This window comes from Odocoileus virginianus, chromosome 11 (assembly GCF_023699985.2).
Source record: "Odocoileus virginianus isolate 20LAN1187 ecotype Illinois chromosome 11, Ovbor_1.2, whole genome shotgun sequence".
NCBI classification, from domain to species: Eukaryota; Metazoa; Chordata; class Mammalia; order Artiodactyla; family Cervidae; genus Odocoileus; species Odocoileus virginianus.
Window position 1 is genome coordinate 48,693,082 of NC_069684.1, and position 22,852 is coordinate 48,715,933.

The 22,852-nt window shown below is 36.8% G+C and overlaps 1 protein-coding gene across 20 annotated transcripts in view; it reads left to right on the forward strand.

The window, feature by feature from the left end:
• The window catches only part of CDC42BPA (CDC42 binding protein kinase alpha), a 290,294-nt gene that overhangs the window by 126,004 nt on the left and 141,438 nt on the right, over positions 1-22,852 (forward strand). For all 20 annotated transcript variants that reach the window (XM_020915209.2, XM_020915219.2, XM_070474422.1 and 17 more), the window contains exon 6: positions 18,281-18,374. In XM_020915209.2, the coding sequence (XP_020770868.1) occupies positions 18,281-18,374 (94 nt within the window). The remainder of the gene's footprint in view (positions 1-18,280; positions 18,375-22,852) is intronic.

Consider the following 22,852-nt stretch of genomic DNA (forward strand, 5'->3'; position numbering starts at 1 on the left):
GACCAGCAGCCGTATTAGTAGCCTCACCTGAGAAGGTGTTAGTTTTAGTCACTAAGTTGTGTCAGACTCTTGCAACCCCATAAGTCGGACATGATTAGCGACTAAACTAACTAACTTAACTAACACCTTCTCAGGTGAGGCTACTGATACTGCTGCTGGTCTAGTGACCTCACTTTGGATAACGTATGCTAAGATAGCAATGCGTGTTTCTTTTGAGTTGCAAGTGATAAGTGTAATCTCTCTGAAGAACAGGAATGGGGGCAGAAAAAAATTTTTCTGTCTCAGTGTTTATTTTGATGTGGGTATCTTATGTTGTGCATATCTTTTGATGATTGATTTAATTAATAATGAAGTTTTAGGACACCATTAAAATAATATTTTGATTAAAAATTTTTGTGCTTTTCAGATCTCAATTTTACTTTTCCTATTTGCATGCTTTTCTTTGTTGATATCTGATAATCACAAATTTTATTGAAAATAAAATATGAATACACTTTAAAAATTGTAAAGCACAATGCAGTTTTTAAGATGGTACTGTAGTCTTGAGAGTGAATTATAGTATAAGAACCCAAAGTGCTTTTTTGTTGCTTAAGCAGTAATCCAAGATTTTAGCTGAGGACTGTCATTTAAAAATACCATAAGACATCATTTCATCGAACATTTAAAGAATGCTAGTCTTTGACTTGTGGAGTTTAGAGAAACTTTACTTGGCTCACATCTAAATTCTCAAAAAGTAATGATCATTTCTGAAAAAAATGCATCCAGATATAGAGATAGTAAATATAAGGTATTTCTGTTACCCTCCTTTCTGCCAGGTTGTGACAAATATTCTTAACTGATCATAGGACCCTTTCCCACCGACTGTATATGCAATCTTATAATTATTCTCAACACAGCATTCTGAGTATCAACTATGTTTCTGATATTGACATCTGGATTGAAATCCATTTCAACCCTCAGTGCTGCTTGAGTACCAGGCTGGGTTTAGAAAAGGCAGGAAAACCAGAGTTCACATTGCCAACGTTCGATGGATCATAGAGGAAGCAAGAGAACTCCAGAAAAACATCTACTTCTGTTTCATTGACCACTTTAAAGCCTTTGACTGTGTGGATCACAACAAACAGTGGAAAATTTTTAAAGAGGTGTTAATACACACTATGTTACCTGCCTCCTGAGAAACCTGTATGCAGGTCAAGAAGCAAGAGTTAGACCTGGGACAACGGACTGGTTCCAAATTGGGAAAGGAGTACATCAAGGCTATATATTGTCACCCTTCTTATTTAACTTCTGTGCAGAGTACATAATGCAAAATCCTGGCTGGATGAATCACAAGCTGGAATCCAGATTGCCAGGAGAAGTACCAATAACCTCAGATATGCAGATGACATCACCCTTATGGCAGAAAACAAAGAACTAAAGAGCCTCTTTATGAGGGTGAAAGAGGAGAGTTAAAAAGCTGGCTTAAAACTCAGCATTCAAAAAACTGAGATCATGGCATCCAGTTCCATCACTTCCTGGCAAATAGAAGGGGAAAAAGTAAAAGGAATGACAGTTTTTTTTTCTTGGGCTTCAAAATCACCGCAGACGGTGACTGCAACCATGAAATTAAAACTCTTTCTCCTTGGAAGGAAAACTATGTCCAACTTAGACAGCATATTAAAAACAGAGAAATCACTTTGCTGACAAGGGTCCATATAGTCAAAAGACAAGGGTCCATATAGTCAAAAGCTATGGTTTTTCCAGTAGTCATGCACAGATTTGAGAGTTGGACCACGAAGAAGGCTGAGCACTGAAAAATTGTTGTTTTCATACTGTGGTTCTGGAGAAGACTCTTGAGAGTTCCTTGGGTAACAAGGAAATCCAACCAGTCGATGCTAAAGGAAATCAATGCTGAATATTCATTGGAAGGATGAATTCTGAAGCTCCGGTACTTTGGCCACCTGATGTGAATAGTGGACTCACTGGAAAGACTCTGATGCTGGTAAAGATTGAAGGCAAAAGGAGTAGGGGACGACAGAGGCTGGGTTGATTAGATAGCGTCACTGACTCAATGGACATGAATTTCAGCAAACTCTGAGAGATAGTGAAGGACAGGGGAGCCTGGCATGCTGCAGTCCACTGGGTCACAAAAAGTCAGACATGACTTAGCTACTGAACAATAACAACTTAATGTTAAATGAATCCTATTCATTCCATTATTGGACAGTTCCAATGTTATAGAATTTTACTTTAAGCTGAATTTCTTTTTCTCCTTATCATTGGTCCTAGTTTTGCCTTCAGAGTCAAAGAGGGAGGTGGGAGGGGGGACTGGGATGGGGAGTACATGTAAATCCATGGCTAATTCATATCAATGTATAACAAAAACTACTGTAATGATGTAAAGTAATTAGCCTCCAACTAATAAAAATTAAAAAAAAAAATCTAATTTATCTTATAGTCATCATGCTTCTGAAGTTATCTCTTCTTTAGGTTAAATATATAAGCATTTATAGTGTCTCTGTTATCAAAATTTACATATTCTCTTTCCCACTGTCTGACACGTGTACACATACACATGCGTACTCTCTCTTATCAACCTATGACCACTTCCATACCTCTCTCTCCCTTCTTGTCTTTCTTTTTGCTTGGCAGTGGACATGTTCAGGTGCATCAGTGCACTTCTTAAAATGTTATTCCTTTTTTTTTTCTTTTTTTCCCCCCCCCATTTTCTTGATAGACTTGTTTTCAGCAAGTAGTTTACTGAGGAAATATTTGTTGAGTCCTCTTTTACTATAAATAAAAGTCCTCTTTTGCTATAAATAGCATTGTGCTATTTATATGTGAAATTTTAAGTAAGTATAGCATATAGTTCTGACACTGAAGACAAGCTTCTTGTCCATTTGGGAGCACAAAATATAAGATAAATAAAATTTAATGAAGACTTTTTAAAAGATAAAACCAAGCTTATTTTAAAGTGTATATGGAAAGGCCACAGAACTAAAATAGCTAAAATGGTTTTGAAAAAGGAGAATGAAGTAGGAAGAATCACTGTAGCTGATATTAAGACTTACTATATTGCTGTCTTAAGCAAGACCCTGAAATAGTGGAGGAATAAGCACATAGATCAGTAGATAGACTAGACAACCCAACATAGACTGACACAAATCACTCCCAACTGATTCTGACAAAGTTTTAAAAGCAATTCAATGGCAGAAACATAGTGTGAAGTAAAGGGAGACACATTTGAGATGAATGAATCTCTGCAGTGAATTAGATAATATAAAAGAACTATTGTTGTTGTTCATTCGTTTAATCATATCCAACTCTTTTGTGACCCCATGGACTGTAGCACACAAGGTTCCTCTGTCCCTGGTGATGTCCAGGCAAGAATAGTGCAGTGGGTTGCCATTTTCTTCTCCAGTGGGTCTTCCCAGATCGAGATCAAACTTGTGTCTCCTGTATCAGCAGTCAGATTATTTATCACTGAACCATCAGGAAAGCCCAAAGGAACTATGTGCAAATACATATATGCAAATGAGCTAATATAAACAGTACGTGTAATGAATGATCACGTAATTTGTTGTATACCGTGTTAAAGTATAGGATAGTGTACTGATCAAATTATTTACTTTTATATTTGCATTATGTAAACCCACTCTACTATGCTTGCCTGGAGAATTCCATGGACAGAGGACCCTGGTAGGCTACAGTCTATAGGGGTTGCAAAGAGTCGAACATGATTGGAAGTGACTAATGCTTTTTCTCCATAGTTTTTAAGCTTCTGGAGGTAGAGACTATGATGTTTTCCTTTATTGTGTTTGATAGATATATTTTATTGTGTATCCCTGGAGGTTTCCTTCCTCTAGACAGGGAACCTGTCTTTGTATCAAAGTCTTCTTACTGGATATGGGTTAGTTGGTTTTTGCAATATAGCATTCCCATTGTCAAATCATATTTTAGGAACAGTTACTATTGCATCTAGTATTTAGACTATACGTAAACTTAAAAAATAGTTAAATCAGTCATTGTGTAGTGTCCACTGGTTTGTATTTCCTCATAGTGTAGTTATTTATCTAGATGTTTATTCATTCCTTTTCTTTCTCCTATCATTCCACAATGGATTTAGGTAGTCTAAAGTGCATGCAATAAAACAATGGCAGAATATTTGTATGAGTAAAGAATCATGAGATAGAACTTATAATTAAAAATGAAGAACCTAAATCAGGAAAAAATAACTAATGAGCAGAAGTTGTTTACCTTTACTTGTTTTACTTGGTATATAGCTTACTCATGTAAAAGTGCTCACATTTCAGATCAGACAAGGATCCTAAGGGCTCAGGCACACCAACTTGTTGTTGGATACTCTGAAGTCAAATTAGGTTGGTTTTGTGGAACATAATGGAGTGTGTGTGCTTTCCTGTGTTTGTCTTAAATATTAAGTACTGGCTTCAACAAATCCTAGGGTGGAAAGTATTTTTTGGAGTACTCTGTCCTGACTCTAGTCCAAAAATAAAACAAAAGGCAAAAAATAGTTCACTTATTTTTCATGGATTTCTTCATCACTTCTTTTTCCTCATGGAATTTATTCAGTATTCAAGATTTTGTGACTGTAGTTTTTATAAACCTCACCTACTTAATGTTAATACTGTTTCATGTAATATGATTAACTCTAGGGTAAAGTGTACTGATACATTACAAGAAATGGATCAAACCTATTTTTATAGAATTTGTTGAGGGAAATAACAGAGAATTCAGTTTCAAAGAAGTTTTCTCATCCCTTATTCCATAAGATTTTGTGAAGGATAGGTGTGTACAGGCCTCCACCAGGGCTTTCAGGCAGATTCCCTCTCTTTTCAGCGTGGATATGTAGTGTGATTTGTCAGTTATTCTCTTGGTATATGTAAAATCATTATACTTTTATAATGAAATAGAAATACTTTGAAGCCCAAGGCTAATAAAAAAACTCCCTTCAGTCTCCTACAGGTCTGAGTCTCATTTGAAAACTAGAACTTTTGATGCTACTAATGAAGGAGTTATTTGTATAATACCTTAAAATTACTAAAGAAGAGATAGTTTTATAGTTACAAGTTGTCAGACTAGAGTTGTAGGTGAAGTTGGAATGTCAGCCATTATAGAGATCATGTTACTTAAAGATAGTCATTGTATTACAGTGCATTTAGTATTTCAGTAACTACAAGGAATCTGGGCCAACTTCACAATTAAAGAGACCAGTCTCAAAAGACTACCCTCACCTCTGGCACCAATTACAGTTTGGGGGAGGTTCCCAAAACCACTTTCAGTTTTAATAATTTTTAAGAAAGATTCAGAAAAGTCACTGAAAGCTCTTCTACTTAAAGTTCCACTTTAATACATGGAAAGGGTATAGAGTAAAATCAGCTGGGAGAAAGAAGTGCACAGGGCACCCGCAGGAGAAGTACCAAGCCCAGGGCTTCTGTCCTCTTCTCCTTGTGAAGTTAGGATAGCATTACTTCCCTGGCATCCATGTGACAGTACATGTGGAATACTGCCAATCACAGGCACTCACCTGAGCATTTGGTTTCCAGAGTTTGGGGGGTTGCTCAATCACATATTGCTTACATGACTGATCTTTCATCTCTAGCCCTCTCCTGCAGTTGAGATGATACCTTTACTTTCCAGTCCCTTTCAAAGATAAAACTGATACTACATGGACCAAACAAATTACATCATCATGAAATACATTGTTAATCTGTTTTGTGGCCCAAGGCCCCAGACAAAGATGCCCTATTGGGTATGATGTTCCACGGTCCTAGAGGTCACCTACCAGTAGCTGCAGCAAAAGCTAGACATCTCTTTGGGTGAGATTAGTTCTTCACTGCACAGGCTACTTCCTGGCCTTTAGCCAAGGCTCTTTTGCAACAAAATGGTCATATTTGGGGTTGGGGGGGCGCTTAGATTTAGTGTAACATTTATATAATGAACAGAGCAATAGTTCCAGTGTGAATATGTCTGTCATTTGGAGGAGCTCAGTAGGGATAAATTCAAAGAAACCAGTAATTCATCTAATAAGGCCATACATTCTCATATTTTTGTACTACTATGTCAATTACTTGTTTTTCCCCTTTGATCTGTTATTTGTACCATATGATAAACTTGAGCAGAGCTGTTTAGCATAGAATCTAGCTGAGGGTTAGCAAAATTGAGTTCTTTCTCTGGCTGATCATTTTATTATATCCTGAGGAGGCTTTAATTAAATCTTCCAATATACTTATTTATTAATATCAATGTTATCAAAAGACCTATGTAATGTGATTCAATCTTACCAGCGAGGCTAGTGTTAACACCATATGGTGAGTCAGAAGATGCTGGCATGTTACCAGGGTCCCACTGAGTTAGCAACCATCTAGTCCATCATCATGTCATATGACTAAATTGTCTCCCAGAACAATGGCACTCAAGTTTGCAGAATTCCATTTGATGATGCCAGGTGCCAAAAGCAGGAAGTTGTTTCAGCAACATATGGCTTCACCCCTTGTGGTATCTGGTGTAACTGAGCTAAGAGACAATATCATCTCTTGCTCTAAGTCTCTCACAGAGCATCAATATAATATTGGATTCCCCCTATTACATAATCTGTTTCTTCATACTTTTATCCTTAGCTATTACTTTTCCTTCTCTCCATTTGTCACTTATTCTTGCCAAAACTTTTGGTCCTTTGGGGAAAATGTTAGGTTTGACCCTGTGCTGGTCCTGATTGAAAGCAGCAGTACTAGCAGGTGCCTCCATCTCAATGCATCGATGCAGTATAGGGTTGCATAAATATAGAAATACCTATCTCAGTGACCAAGCAACCCAGCAGTATTCTCTGCCAGCCTCCGTTTTACCAGGTGGGAAGATGGCATGACTCACCCTACCAAGTCCTTGGGAATACTGACATTAAGGTTTAAAGGCTAGAATTTCTTCTTAGGAATTATCCTTGCTTTTGGCACCTACAGTCACAGCCCTGGTGCTGAGACTCTGCATCTAGTAGGAAGGTGAGATGAGGAGGGAAGAATTATACAGTCAGACCATCATCCTATGGATGGAGGTTCGTGACATTGTACAGGAGACAGTGATCAAGAACATCCCCAACAAAAAGAAATGTTAAAAGGCAAAATGGTTGTCTGAGGGGGGCCTTACAAATAGTTGAGAAAAGAAGAGAAACTAAAGGCAAAAGGGAAAAGAAAAGATATACCAGGTGAATGTAGAGTTCCAAGGAAAGCAAGGAGACATAAGAAAGCCTTCCTCAGTGATCAGTGCAAAGAAATAAAGGAAAATAATAGAATGGGAAAGACTAGAGATCTCTTCAAGAAAATTAGAGAAAAAGGGAACATTTCATGCAAAGATGGGCTCAATAAAACAAATGGTATGGACCTAACAGAAGCAGAAGATATTAAGAAGAGGTGGCAAGAATACCCAGAAGACCTATACAAAAGATCTTCATGACCCGGAAAACCATGACGATGTGATCACTCACCTAGAGCCAGACATTCTGGAATGTGAAGTTAAGAGGGCCTTAGGAAGCATCACTATGAACATAGCTAATGGAGGTGATGGAATTCCATTTGAGCTATTGCAAATCCTAAAAGCTGATGCTGTGAAAGTGCTGCACTCAATATGCCAGCAAATTTGGAAAACTCAGCAGTGGCCACAGGACTGGAAAAGGTCAGTTTTCATTCCAATCCCATAGAAAGGCAATGCCAAAGAATGTTCAAACTACTGTACAATTGCCCTCATTTCACAGACTAGCAAAGTAATGCTCAAAATGCTCCAAGCCAGGCTTCAACCATACATGAACCATGAACTTCCAGATGTTGAAACTGGATTTAGAAAAGGCAGAGAACCCAGAGATCAAATTGCCAACATTCGTTGGATCATTGAAAAAGCAAGAGAGTTCCAGAAAAACATCTATTTCTGCTTTATTGACTATGCCAAAGCTTTTGACTGTGTGGATCACAACAAACTGTGGAAAATTGTGAAAGAGATGCGAATACCAGACCACCTGACCAGCCTCTTGAGAAATCTGTATGCAGATCAAGAAGCAACAGTTAGAATTGGATGTGGGACAACAGACTGGTTCCAAATCAGGAAGGGAGTACTTCAAGGCTGTATATCATCACCCTGTTTATTTAACTTATAAGCAGAATACATCATGCAAAATGCTGGGCTGGATGAAGCACAAGCTGGAATCAAGATTGCCAGGAGAAATATCAATAACCTCAGATATGCAGATGACACCACCCTTATGGCAGAAAGTGAAGAAGAACTAAAGAGCCTCTTGATGAAAGTGAAAGAGGAGAGTGAAAATACTGGCTTAAAGCTCAACATTCAGAAAACTAAGATCATGGCATCTGGTCCCATCACTTCATGGCAAATAGATGGGGAAACAATGAAAACAGTGAGAGACTTCATTTTCTTGGGCTCCAAAATCACTGCAGATGGTGACTGGAGCCATGAAATTAAAAGATGCTTGATCCTTGGAAGAAAAGCTATGATCAACCTAGACAGCATATTAAAAAGCAGAGACATTACTTCGCCAACAAAGGTCTGTCTCATCAAAGCTATGGTTTTTCCAGTAGTCATGTATCAATCGGAGAAGGCAATGGCAATCCACTCCAGTGTTCTTGCCTCGACAATCCCAGGGACGGGGGAGCCTGGTGGGCTGCCGTCTATGGGGTTGCACAGAGTTGGACACAACTGAAGCGACTTAGCAGCAGCAGAAGCAGCAGCATGTATGGATATGAGAGTTGGAGTATAAAGAAAGCTGAGTGCCGAAGAATTGATGCTTTTGAACTGTGGTGTTGGAGAAGACTCTTGAGAGTCCCTTGGACTGCAAGGAGATCCAACCAGTCAATCCTAAAGGAAATCAGTCCTAAACATTCATTGGAAGGACTTATGCTAAAGTTGAAACTCCAATGCTTTGGCCACCTGATGTGAAAAGCTGACTCATTTGAAAAGGCCCTGATGCTGGGAAAGATTGAGGGCAGGAGGAGAAGGGGACGACAGAGGATGAGATGGTTGGATGGCATCACCAACTCTATGGACATGGGTTTGGGTGGACTCCGGGAGTTGGTGATGGACAGGGAGGCCTGGCGTGCTGCGGTTCATGGAGTCGCAATGAGTCGGACATGACTGAGCGACTGAACTGAACTGAACCATCATCCTTCCTCACGTCCTCTTCCCCTAAGAAAGTGAAGTATTACAGATTTACTTGTTATATATTACTGGTGAAATAGTTTTCTATCACTAAGAATGCTTTTTTTCTGCCTTGAAACTAATGTTGTATGGTAAAATACAAGTATACCAGGCTTTGGTAGGCATATCCCTCTGAATTTTTGCATCTTGTTCTTATGCTTTTCATTTTGAGCCTCTCTTTAGTATATGGCAGTTAGTTGTTCTACTTGCTGATCCAGGAAAAAAATCTGTGACTGTCATTAGTGATTATTTTTGTTCTTTAATTACTTGTTTCAAGAAATGTGTTGATTTTTACAAGATGATTTTGGATTTATCAAAAACGGTCAAGTGAGTAAGTGTAAGTTTTGAAATGGATTCTGATGAAGACAGAAGTGCCTAGATAACGTAACAGTGTATAAATACATATTAAAGTAATTTTATATTGTTTTAGTAGTACCATCTGTTTGAGAATTATCTGAAGAAACTTCAGCCAGAAGAATGCAGAATATGGCTAGCCATTTTCTTGCAAGTGGTGGCTGATTTCATTGTAAAATAGAACATGCTGGGTTTTGGCTCAGTTGATCTCACTTCTGCTTCATGGTATCTGAAACCAGCACAGAGTTCTGATAGGTGTTAAATGAACTTTGTGGAGCATCATGAAATATTGATATATCTTGCTCCATTATATAAAGTAGGAACCATTATGTTTTCAACAAATACGACTATTATGTGTATATAAAAAGTACAGTATCATCATGTACTTATTAAAAAGAAAATTGTCAAACTATTTGATTACTCATTAGCATCTTATGTAAATAATTATATGATATTTAAAAATAGATAAATTTTGCCCATTAACTTGCTGTTTTCCCCCATTTCTCATTATTTAATTTAAGCAGAAGAAATTCTTTGGTTAATCTCAGGTGTATATTCGGTAACCCTAGCACCAAGCACAATCTGTGGTACATAGTGATTATTCAGTTGTTAGCTGATTAAGTGATTAATAAAAACTGTAGAAGAAAATTGATTAGGTAAATGTTAGGGCTTCCCTACAGCTTAGCTGGTAAAGAATCCGCCTGCAATGCAGGAGCCCCTGGCTCCATCCCTGGTCAGGAAGATCCCCCGAGAAGGGATAGGCTACTCACTCCAGTATTCTGGGCTTCTCTGGTGGCTCAGACAGTGACAGGTACCCCTGCAATGCAGGAGACCCGGCTCCATCCCTGGGTCAGGAAGATCCCCCGAGAAGGAATAGGCTACTCACTCCAGTTTTCTGGGCTTCCCTGGTGGCTCAGATGGTGATGGGTACCCCTGCAATGCAGGAGACCTGGGCTCCATCCCTGGGTTGGGAAGAGCCCCTGGAGAAGGGAAAGGCTGCCCACTCCAGTGTTCTTGCCTGGAGAATCCCATGGACAGAGGAGCCTGGCAGGCTACATACAGTCCACGGGATTGCAGAGAGTGGGACACGACTGAGCCACTTTCACTTTTAAGTGTAGATAAGGCTTTATTCATAGTGCCAGGGCATGAGAAGCTTTCAAGTAATATACTGCTTGTTATGGAATGAGGATGTGTTCCCCCCACCCCAGGTTCTTATGATGAAGCTCTTAGTCCCCAGTATGTCTTTAGGAAGTAATTAGGTTAGATGATGTCATTAAGATAGGGTCCTCATGATGGGATTAGTGAAAGAAGGCAGCAGAGTGTGCTCCCCTCTCCCCCAGTCTGTGAGCACACCAAGGAAAGGCCATGTGAGGACACATCTGGAGGGCAGCCATCTGCATGCCAGAAAAATAGTCCTAATTGCAAGCCAAACCCTGCTGGACGTTGATCTTGGACTTCCCAACCTCTTGCACTGTGAGAAAATAAATTTCTTTTGTTTAAGCCACCCAGTTTATGGTATTTATCATGGCAGCCCAAGCTGACTTAGACATTGCCTTAGGAAGGAAAGGCAGTTTTTACAGAGCTTTAGCAAGACAGGTCATGTGGAGGGGATATAGGGAGAGCACCTCGTTTACACACTATGCTTTTTGTCAATTGAAGGTTTATGGCACCCTTGCATTGGAAGATGATGGTTATCATTTTAAGTAATAAAACATTTTTTAATTCAAGTATATACATTGTTTTTTTAAGACATAATGCTGTTACATACTCACTAGACTACAGTATAGTGCAAACCTAACTTTTATATGCACTGGGAAACCAAAAACTTCATGTGACTTGCTTTATTGCTGATAATCTTGATTGCAAAGGTCTGGAACCTAACCTGCAATATTTCTCAGGTGTACCTGTAGTGTCAAAGGCTGGTCTCAAAAGAGAAAGCAGTTATTCTGCAGTTTAGGAACTGGCGATTGGCCAGCTGGGATTTTAGCCAGAGGAGTGGAGGCAAAAATCATGGGCAAAAGGGGATGTGAGAAAGGTCATAGGAGGTCCACTGATGAAAGAAAATCACATACCATTGACTGTCACAAAGTTTTAGGTTTTTCTCCTTAGTGATATATTGTTTAAATACAATATAAATATGTGTTAAAAAGATTATGCTAATATATAACACAACAAATGAGGAACATAAAATAATAAGCCCATAAATTTTCTCAAGGTGATTTTCAGGGTTGGGTCTTAAAAAAAAAAAAACTTTAAATTTTGACACCATTTTAGATTCACAGGAAATTGCACTCAGTTCAAAAAGATCTCATGTACCTTTTACTCTTTTTCCCCCTTTGTTCCATCTTACCCCACACTTAATAAGGGGCTTCCTAGGTATTGCTAGTGGTAAAGAACCCACCTGCCCATGCAGGAGACACAAGAGACGTCGTTTTGATCCCTGAGTCTGGAAGATCCCCTGGAGGAGGACATGGCCACCCACTCCAGTATTCTTGCCTGGAGAATCCCCATGGACAGAGGAGCCTGGTGGGCTATGGTCCATAGAGTCAGACATGACTGAAGCAACTTAGCATGCACACGCATATCATGCTTATTAGGACTTTTCTTTCAATGATACAGTGGGTAGTAGCTTAATTACATTTTATCATCCCTGGACTCCCTGCTCTTTTCTTCTTTTTCCCATAGTCTCTTTCCTATGTCTTAAGCTTCCACATGTAAATTAGAGTTTGGTCTGCTGGATTTGAATATTTATTTCTGTAGTTAGAAATGATTTTAATTTCATGGTAGACTTTCTTTGAGTTACACTATAGGTGTGAGTTGTCAGTTTCACTTGTTTCCTCTTGTTGATTGTATCTAGATGGTTTCTTGAAGGATATGCATCAATAAAACGATTAGAATTTGGGCAGCCACTGTTAGGAAAGATAAGTTTGAGAAAAGTTATTGACAGAATGTCATGAATAACTTTTTTCAGTTGTAAAGTAAGCTTCAAATTAATATTCCTATTAAAAATTCAAATGTATGACTAATAAAGAGGCAATTTGTGACATAATTTTACCAGTGTCGGTTTCCTTCTTTATTACTGATATAATATGTATTTGGAAAAATTATGATATAATTTTAATAAACATTTTAGTTGCAATGTTTTAATACAGTATGCTAATTTTTTTCTATATCGGTATATAAAGAGGAGGAGTAGGAAGACCAGGAAATAAAAGCATTCATATGTGAGAGCTTGTACCCCAGCCTGTGTAAATGTTGAAGAGGAACCAGATGGCAACACTGACATGATGTTGATGAAAGGAGAGACATGTGTCCTAAATGAGTATTTAGTTCTCAGTAATACAGTCCCTGTGCAATATTCCAACTGTGGTGTTTGGACTGGGGCTGAGGTGCATGTAGGTGCAACCCCTCTAGTTAATTCTATTGTCCATCCAGAGTTGAAAACTGCTGCTTTGAAGGTTAACTAATGTTATTATATCCACATTTTACTATTATAGGAATAATATTTATAATAATCATGCTCTGGTACTGATATTCTAGTGAAATGTTAAAATAAGAATGACCTATAGAATATTTCCCTTTTAATATGGTCATTGTTTTGGGATGCTTTTTTATTCATATAAAGAAGAATAATATAGAATAATTGTTAAATATATATATAACAGTTATATAAGTAATTGTTATAAATAAAATATATATCATTATAAATATTCATTTTGACTTCGAATTTTAAACAATATTGTTCTTTTTAAGTTAAATGTTTTAAGTCAAATGTTCTTTTTAAGTCAAAGAATGCTTTTCCTTGGAGATAAAGAAAATTACAGATTATAGAAGCTTTAATTAATGATAAATGGTATGACTCATTCAGATTAAGAAGAAATTTCTTTTTTTTTTTTTTTCCTGTTTTTTTTTTTTTTTTTAAGAAATTTCTTATAAATGGAGTCATTCATCATATATTTTTTTTGTCTGATGTCCTTTGATCAGCATAAGGTTTTTGAGATTCATCCAATTTGATCTTTGCTTCTTGCCGAGTAGCCTTCCACTAACAGTTTATTTTTCTGACGGTTTATCCACCTACCTGCTGATGGTCATTTGAGTTTTTTCCAGTTTTGAACTGTTAATGTATATAGCTGTTATTAATAGTCTTTTATTCCACATGGTTTTATGGATGAGTGGTCCTTTACTTTTAATTGAATCCTGTTTAAACTGTTTTAGAAAATTTGAATCTTACTTTGTGAAGATAGTAAAACCTTAACAACAAAACTTGACAAGGATAGTACAAGAAGAGAATGTTATATGAAACAATGTCACTTATGAATATAAAGGTAAGGTTTTAAATAAAAGTTGAATTCAGTAATATATATATTATATATTTTCAATGATAAGACAAACTTAATATCTCTAAAAGTTTTTAATCACTTCTAAAATTATAGTAATCAGCATGTTCTTTTAATGGCATATGATTTATTAGTGTATCTTTATGATAGAGTTTTAGACTCAGTGACTTTTGGCACATTAAAAAAAAAAGTGTGACCATGTAGGTTTCATCCCAGGATGCAAGGAAGTTTCAACATTAAAAAATCTATTTGAGCAGAGGGAGGCTCATGAGCGAGGAGACATAACTGTAAGTATGGCTGATTTGTGTTGTCATTCAGCAGAAACCAACACAACATTGTAAAGCAATCTTCCTCCCATTAAAAAAAAATTTAAAAAGACCATGAAAAGAAGAAAAATCTATTTGTGTAATACACTGTATTAATAGGTTAAAGAAGAAAAACCATAAAAGAAAATACCAAAAATGATAACAGAATTGAATATCCTATTCCTGATACTCTTAGCAATTTGAGAGTAAGAAGGGAATTCTCTTAATATTGAGTTTCTACTAAAAATTTAAACCAAAGGTCATATTTAATGATCATATTTAATTAGAAACATTCCTATTAAAATTAGAAGCAAATTGGGAATGCTTCTATAAAGAAAATCCTATTCACAGTAAGTACGTAAGACTATTGATAACAAAAGATGGGTAAGCTCTCTGTGAACAAATATTCAGTATTATTGAAGGACATAAAAGAAGACTTGTAACTAATATATACTGTGTCTATATACATTAAGTAAGATACAATGTGTCTGTAGTGTTAATAGACACATGGATGGGGAAAGTCATATTGCAAAGATACCATTGCCCTTCAGATTACTCTGTAAAATCATTGTGCTGTGCTCAGTTGCTGGGTGGTGTCTGACTCTTTGCAACTCCATGGACTGTAGCCTGCTAGGCTCCCCTGTCCATGGGATTTTCCAGGCAAGAATATGGGAGTGGGTTGTCATTTCCTTCTCCAGGGGATCTTCCTGACCCAGGGATTGAACCTGTGTCTTCTGCATTGATGGGCAGATTCTTTACCACTGCGCCACCCCAGAAGCCCAAAGTCATTGTGATTCCCATCAAATCTCAATATGTTTTATAGAACTTACTAAGCTAATTCTAGTATTTATCTGGAAGAGCCATGGCAATTTAAAAACATGATCTACTGGTATAGAGAGGTCATATAGAGTTGTCACAATAAAGACAGTGTGATATTAGTCTAAGTATAGGCATATAGATAGGGTGGCCCTACCTCTGTTTGCCTGTGACAGTTCTAATTCAAGCCTGTTGTCCTGTTAATAGGCTCCCTTTTGTTCCAAAGACTGTTCATTGAAATTACATGGGAAGTCCTGAAATAGATCCACTTGGTTTATGACCTAGGTGCTATTCAGAATCAGTGGTAAATGGATGTCATTCAATAAATGGTATTGGGACAAAAAAATGTAGTGTGGCCTTTATTTCACACAACACAAAAATTAATTCCAGGGAGATTAAAGACTTGAAAAATAAAACTTTTAAAAGAAAATATAGGACACTGTCTTGATGACTCCTGGGAGGAGAAGATAAGGGAGGTACCTTAGGACAAAAAAGGCAAATTTTGAGAGTAGAATGGTGGTTGACAGGGACTGAGGGTATGGGAAACAGGGAGAACTTGGTAAAAGGGTACAAACTTTAAGTTATAGGATTTGCAAGATCCAAGGAGCTAATGTATAGCATGATGATGATAGTTGATAATATCTTTTTGCTAAGAGAGTAGAACATAAGTGTTCACACACAAAAAAAGTAAGTATATTCGATGAGATGATAAATGTGTTAACTAAATGGTGAAGATCCTTTCACAATGTATATGTATATCGAATTAACTATCATTTTGTACACTTATAAACGTATTGCAGTTTTGCTTGTCAATTCTGTCCCTGTAAAGCTGAAAAAACTAAAAAAAGATAAAAAACAAAATGATAAATTATAAGGCTACATTATTATTAAATACCTTTTTATGAATAAGAAAAATTCATTAAACAATATGGGAAAAAAAGCCCACATGCTGGGAGAACAGATTTGTAACACATGTAGGTAAATTTGAGGAAACAAAATTCCTGAAGATAAACCAAAAACAAACAGCACACACACAAAATATAAAAAAAGGCACAAGATTTTAATTAGCATTTATTGAAGAAAAATCTAAGATGACCATTCAGTTCAGTTCAGTCCAGTCGCTCAGTTGTGTCCGGCTCTTTGCGACCTCATGGACTGCAGCACACCAGGCCTCCCTGTTCATCACAAAAAAGAGTCTTAATTTTAATAGTAATCCTGCTAATAAAGTTAAAACATATTTGTCTTTTCATAGCAATTCCACTTCTAGATAGCATGGGGAAATGTCCCTATATGAGTACACGGAGGTATTTGTAAAAAATATTCATTTCAGAATTTTGTGTAATAGCAAAATAAAAATCTAAAACAACCTAAAATTGTTGGAAATAATTTAAATTCTATAATCTGGAGAATTGATAAGTAAATTACATGTATGAAAATATTCCATATAGCATTTAAAATAATGAACTAAAACAATATGTGTCAACATGGATAAATTTTAGAAACATATTATTAGATTAAAACCAAGTTTCAAAAGGATACACACAGTTTAGTATCAATTATAAAGTTTAAAGACATCAGAAAAGTATATAGTCTTATGATTGCATATATATGTACTAATAAAATATTCATGGATATAGCAAACACCAAATTCAGGATTGTGGTTGCTAACCTCTGGGGAGTGGAGGGAGAGGGTGGTATCAGGAAGGGAAATGAGATACTAGAGGAGTGTCAATAGTATCTATAATGCCTTGTTAAATATTTTCCACTTCATTATTAATTATTATAAATATATAAATATAATTTATTTCTCCCAAGTTTTAAAAGTTCCTATTTTCCAGATAACTAAAAATATTATTGATGTTTATAAATTCTGTCTTTATAATTCCCTTTGTCTTCTTTAAAATCTGAGAAATCTGCCAGTAGCAGTTATGTATAATGAATATATAGCTTTAATATTTTTAAAAATAATAAAGTACAGTTTTCCCTGCATCAGAATATGGTTTAGGTAATATCTAAGGTTCCTTCTAGCACTAAAGTATACTTTTTTAGTGTTTCCAGACAGCAGAAAATCTTTTCTTAATACAGCATTTCTGACAGTCAAGGTTGTAAGTTCAAATATTGAGGATTATGAAGCCCGTTTCCCATATAGGTTGTTGTTTTTAGTCTGTCTATCTGCCTGTCTATATTAAGCAATCAGCTAATACAGGGGTTAGAAAACTTTTTCTATAAAGGGCTAGGTAGGAAATATTTTAGGCTTTGAAGGCCATAGTCTATTGGAACTGCTCAGCTCTGCCCTTGTAGTGGGATACCTGCCATAGAGTTTTGCAACACTGTAAAAACAAATGCCAAAACTGGAGTGATAGAGCTTATTATTAATTAGATTTGAATATCTTAAAAGGCCTTGACTTAACATCTGTAAATAGCTTTATATAATGTATATCACTGTTAAGTACTTGTTTCAGTTGTTTTCCAAATCAGTTTTATGAAACAGTTATTTTTGTGTCGTGACCTGCAGTAACTGAGTATTTATCTACATTTATGTTCAGGGTCTAGGAAGTATTTTTTCCTATTCAATTTTATGGGTTAGAATCAAGTAATTATGACTCTTCTTTGTATGCAGAAAGTAGGCCTACCATGGTCACATTGGAAACTGTGCATATCTAAAGGAAGCATGGTAACCTGATTGAGAATTACCAAGCACTTTTTATCTCCAGAACACTGAAACTGCGTGTGTTTAAGAAAGTTTTAATACGAACCAGAGAGAGGATTTGAACCCATAAAGTAACTAAAGAAATATGTGTTCATAGAGTAGTAATTCTGAAAAAAGTTGACATTTTCAGACAAAAATGGTTATCTTACCAAGTTGTTGTTGGCTTAGTCACTAAGTCGTGTCCGACTCTCTGCAACCCAATGAACTGCAGCACGCCAGGCTTCCCTGTCCTTCACTGTTTTCTCCTGGAGTTTGCTCAAACTCATGTCCATTGAGTCGGTGTTGCCATCCAACTATCTCATCTTCTGTCTCCCTCATCTCCTCCTGCCCTCAATCTTTCCCAGTCTTTTCCAATGTGGTAGCTCTTTGCCTGTGTCAGGTAGCCAAAGTATTGGAGCTTCAGCATCAGTCCTTCCAATGAATATCCAGGGTTGATTCCCTTTAGGATTAATTGGTTTGATCTTCTTGCTGTCCAGGGGACTTTTAAGAGTCTTTTCCATCTTACCAAGTAACTGATTGTATTTATTTTTTCCAACTAAAAATTGAATGTGTCTGTTTTTTTTCAGAGACATCAAACCCGACAATATATTGATGGATATGAATGGACATATTCGGTTAGCAGATTTTGGTTCATGTCTGAAGCTGATGGAAGATGGAACGGTAAATAAAGATAAATCTTAAACTGTTATACCCTTCCTCCTTGTTTCCTTTATCTGTTTTAGAATCCTTCTATTTATATTATCTATCAAATATCCTTCTATCCATTTGTCTTTCTGTGCTTTACTTCCCTCCACTTAGGCATGCTTACTCATCATAATAGAGCTTGTCGATAAATTCACGCACCATGTTCTACTGCTTATGTTAATGATTTTAAGATTGATAATACTATGCCTTCTTTGAGACTCTTGTTTGTCTCTTCTTTAGCGTAACTTATTTTCACAGTTCCAGAGGACTGAAGAAAATAAATCCCAGAGGGAAAAAGAAAAGATGTGACTCCTTCACTTTCATTTCTTTTCTCTTTCTTTACTAGTTGTCTAGTTTCCCCCAGGGACAGTGTATAACAAGTGAATGCTTTCTACCAGAAAATCCTCTTAAGTTTTATGTTACCATTTGCTTTATTTCTGCTAACCCTCAGTTCAGTTCATTCACTCAGTCATGTCCAATTCTTTGTGACCCCATGGACTGCAGCACACAAGGCTTCCCTCTCCATCACCAACTCCCAGAGCTTGCTCAAACTCACATCCATCAAGTCAGTAATGCCATCCAACCATCTCATCTTCTGTCGTCCCCTGGGCCCCTCCATTATATTCTCTCAATTACTTAATGGTTTACATGCCTCAATTTTATTCCATGTTTGTTGTAGTAGTAGTAATATTTATCTCAATTTCCTGGTTGTATAATAGATGTCCAAATATATATCATTTTAACTAGTAGGAACTTTTTGAAAAGTAATTTAGTATAATACATTCCAAAGGCCACAAAAACATCCCATTATTCTGGACCAGTCATTTGACTTTTGAGAATTCACCCTAAGCAGATAACTTTTTAAAAAAAGATTATATGACTTCTGCCTCTGGCCAGGATAGAGGGAGTAATTGATACCAAATTGTTCTTTCACAAATAAATAACTGTAAAACTCAATGCAGTAATTGAGACAACTGTTTTTAGGTGGTAGGCAATAGGCAATACGAGACTGTTATGTCTCCCCATTTTCCAGGATTGGGACAACTTGCTGACTGTGATGCAGAAAGCTAGAGTTAAAGCAGAGTTTAACAATCTTACAGAGTTTAGGAGGAAAATAACAGGTTAGCTGAAACAGTTGGAATCTGCAGGGCTTGACATTGCAAAGGAGGGAATTGTACAGAGAAGAAGCCTAAAATATCCAAATGGGGCTATCTCATGATGCCTGGGCTGTACATATGTGGGAGAGTTGTCTCTTGATATCCATAGGGGATTGGTTCTAGGACCTTCCCTCCCCTATAACTAGTAGAATGTCTAGTCTCTTGCATAAAATGATGTAGTATTTGCATATAACCCACGCACATCCTCCTGTATACTTTAAATTGTATCTAGATTACTTATGAGCTTCCCTTGTGGCTCAGACAGTAAACAGTCTGCCTGCAATGTGGGAGACCAGGCTTTGAACCCTGGGTCAGGAAGATCCCCTGGAGAAGAAAATGGCAGCACACTCCAGTACTCTTGCCTGGAAAATCCCCTGGATGGAGGAGCCTGGCAGGCTACAATCCATGGGGTTGCAAAGAGTTGGACACGACTGAGCGACTTCACTTTTCTTTCTAGATCACTTGTAACACCTACTGCAATGTAAATGCTATGTAAATAATTGCCAGTATGTAACAAATTCATTTTGCCTTTTGGAACTTTCTGGAAATTTAAAAAAAAATATTTTTGATCCCTGATTGGTTGAATCTGCAAATGTGTAACCAGGAGACATGGAGGGCCAACTGTATAAGAACATCTGAGAATTACCAAATAGTAAATTCTATCCATTTGAAAATCAAGTAGTGCTGGAGGAGACACAGTGCTAGAGGACATTGGAATATTAGCTCTGGAGAGCTAGTTAAGATGTTTGTTACATGTAAGTCTTACCCTAAACCTATCTGACAGCCTAAATCCAAGTCCTGATAAAATCAACAGAGTGTGAAAGTGGTCCTCCAAATGAAGAGGCTTGAGATGAATCTTTGTTGTTTTTGTTCAGTCACTAAGTCATGTCTGACTCTTCTGCAATCCCATGGACTGTAGCCCATCAGGCTCCTCTGTCCATGGGATTCTCCAGGCAAGAATACTGGAGTAGGTTGCCATTTCCTTCTCCAAGGGATTTTCCTGACCCGGAGATTGAACCCACATCTCTTGCAGTGGCAGGCAGATTCTTTAATACTCAGCCACCTGGGAATCATGAGATGAATCTTAGGTTTTTTATAAATCTGCCCTTAAAGAGTAAACTGTAAGCCATCCCATATTCAAGTTAGTATTTTTTTAAACTGCTTAAAGAAGAATTAATATTCTTCAGAGGAAGATAGAAGAATTCATATTCTCTACAATGTCTTATTGACAGTGACCAGCATTCAATAAAAAATAAATAGTGGGTAACTTAAGTGATTGTGATACAGAATTTAAAAATAAAAGTAGTCAGTAGAAACCTGGGTAGCACAGATGTTGGATTTGCCAGACAGAGACTAATGAAACTATCATAAATACGTTCAAGGGAAGATATTAGTCTTAGTGATTACACAGACAAGGAATGTCAGCAGAAAAGTAAATCAAGTGAATCTTTTTAGAATTTGAAAATTATATTAATAGAAATAAAAAGTTCATAAGAAGAGGTTAATGGTGAGTTAGAAATGAAAAAAAGAAAAAGCCAGTGAATTTGAAGATAGATTGAGAGAGATCAAGCAATCTGAAGAACAGAGAGAAAAAGATTGAAGCAAAATTAATATAGGGGGCCTAGGGATGCATACAATTAGAAGCCTAGAAAAAGTTGATATAGTAATAGAAAACATTTGTAGAGTTGATGGCTCAAGCTATCACATGTGATGAAACAGATTTAAGAATCCTGGTATATTTCAAGGTTATAACAAGAACCATGCCTGGCCACATCGCAATTAAACTACTTAAAAGATAAAGAAAAAAATGGGAAGCAGCTAGAATGAGAAACCATTACATACTGTGGGAAAATGGTAAGAATAACCATTGACCTTTCGTGAGAAATCACAGCATGATATCTTTATAGTCCTGAAAGAAAAAAAAAGTCTCTAAACCAAGAATTCTATATCGAATAAAAATACTCTTCAAAGCATTTCCCCTGAAATCAGGAACAAGACAAGGGTGCCCACTCTCACCACTACTATTCAACATAGTTTTGGAAGTGTTGGCCACAGCAATCAGGGCAGAAAAAGAAGTAAAAGGAATCCAGATAGGAAAAGAAGAAGTGAAACTCTGTTTGCAGATGACATGATCCTCTACATAGAAAACCCTAAAGACTCTACCAGAAAATTACTAGAGCTAATCAATGAATACAGTAAAGTTGCAGGATATAAAATTAACACACAGAAATCTCTTGCATTCCTATACACTAACAATGAGAAAACAGAAAGAGAAATTAAGGAAACAATACCATTCACCATTGCAACAAAAAGAATAAAATACTTAGGAGTATATCTACCTAAAGAAACAAAAGACCTATACATAGAAAACTATAAAACACTGATGAAAGAAATCAAAGAGGACACAAACAGATGGAGAAATATACCGTGTTCATGGATTGGAAGAATTAATATTGTCAAAATGGCTATACTACCCAAAGCAATCTATAGATTCAATGCAATCCCTATCAAACTACCAACGGTATTTTTCACAGAACTAGAACAAATAATTTCACAATTTGTATGGAAATACAAAAAACCTCGAATAGCCAAAGTAATCCTGAGAAAGAAGAATGGAACTGGAGGAATCAACCTGCCTGACTTCAGACTATACTACAAAGCCACAGTCATCAAGACAGTATGGTACTGGCACAAAGACAGAAATATAGATCAATGGAACAGAATAGAAAGCCCAGAGATAAATCCATGAACCTATGGTCACCTTATCTTCGACAAAGGAGGCAAGGATATACAATGGAAAAAAGACAACCTCTTTAACAAGTGGTGCTGGGAAAACTGGTCAACCACTTGTAAAAGAATGAAACTAGAACACTTTCTAACACCATACACAAAAATAAACTCAAAATGGATTAAAGATCTAAATGTAAGACCAGAAACTATAAAACTCCTAGAGGAGAACATAGGCAAAACACTCTCTGACATAAATCACAGCAGGATCCTCTATGACCCACATCCCAGAATTTTAGAAATAAAAGCAAAAATAAACAAATGGGACCTAATGAAACTTAAAAGCTTTTGCACAACAAAGGAAACTATAAGCAAGGTGAAAAGACAGCCCTCAGATTGGGAGAAAATAATAGCAAACGAAGCAACAGACAAAGGATTAATCTCAAAAATATACAAGCAACTCCTCCAGCTCAACTCCAGAAAAATAAATGACCCAATCAAAAAATGGGCCAAAGAACTCAACAGACATTTCTCCAAGGAAGACATACAGATGGCTAACAAACACATGAA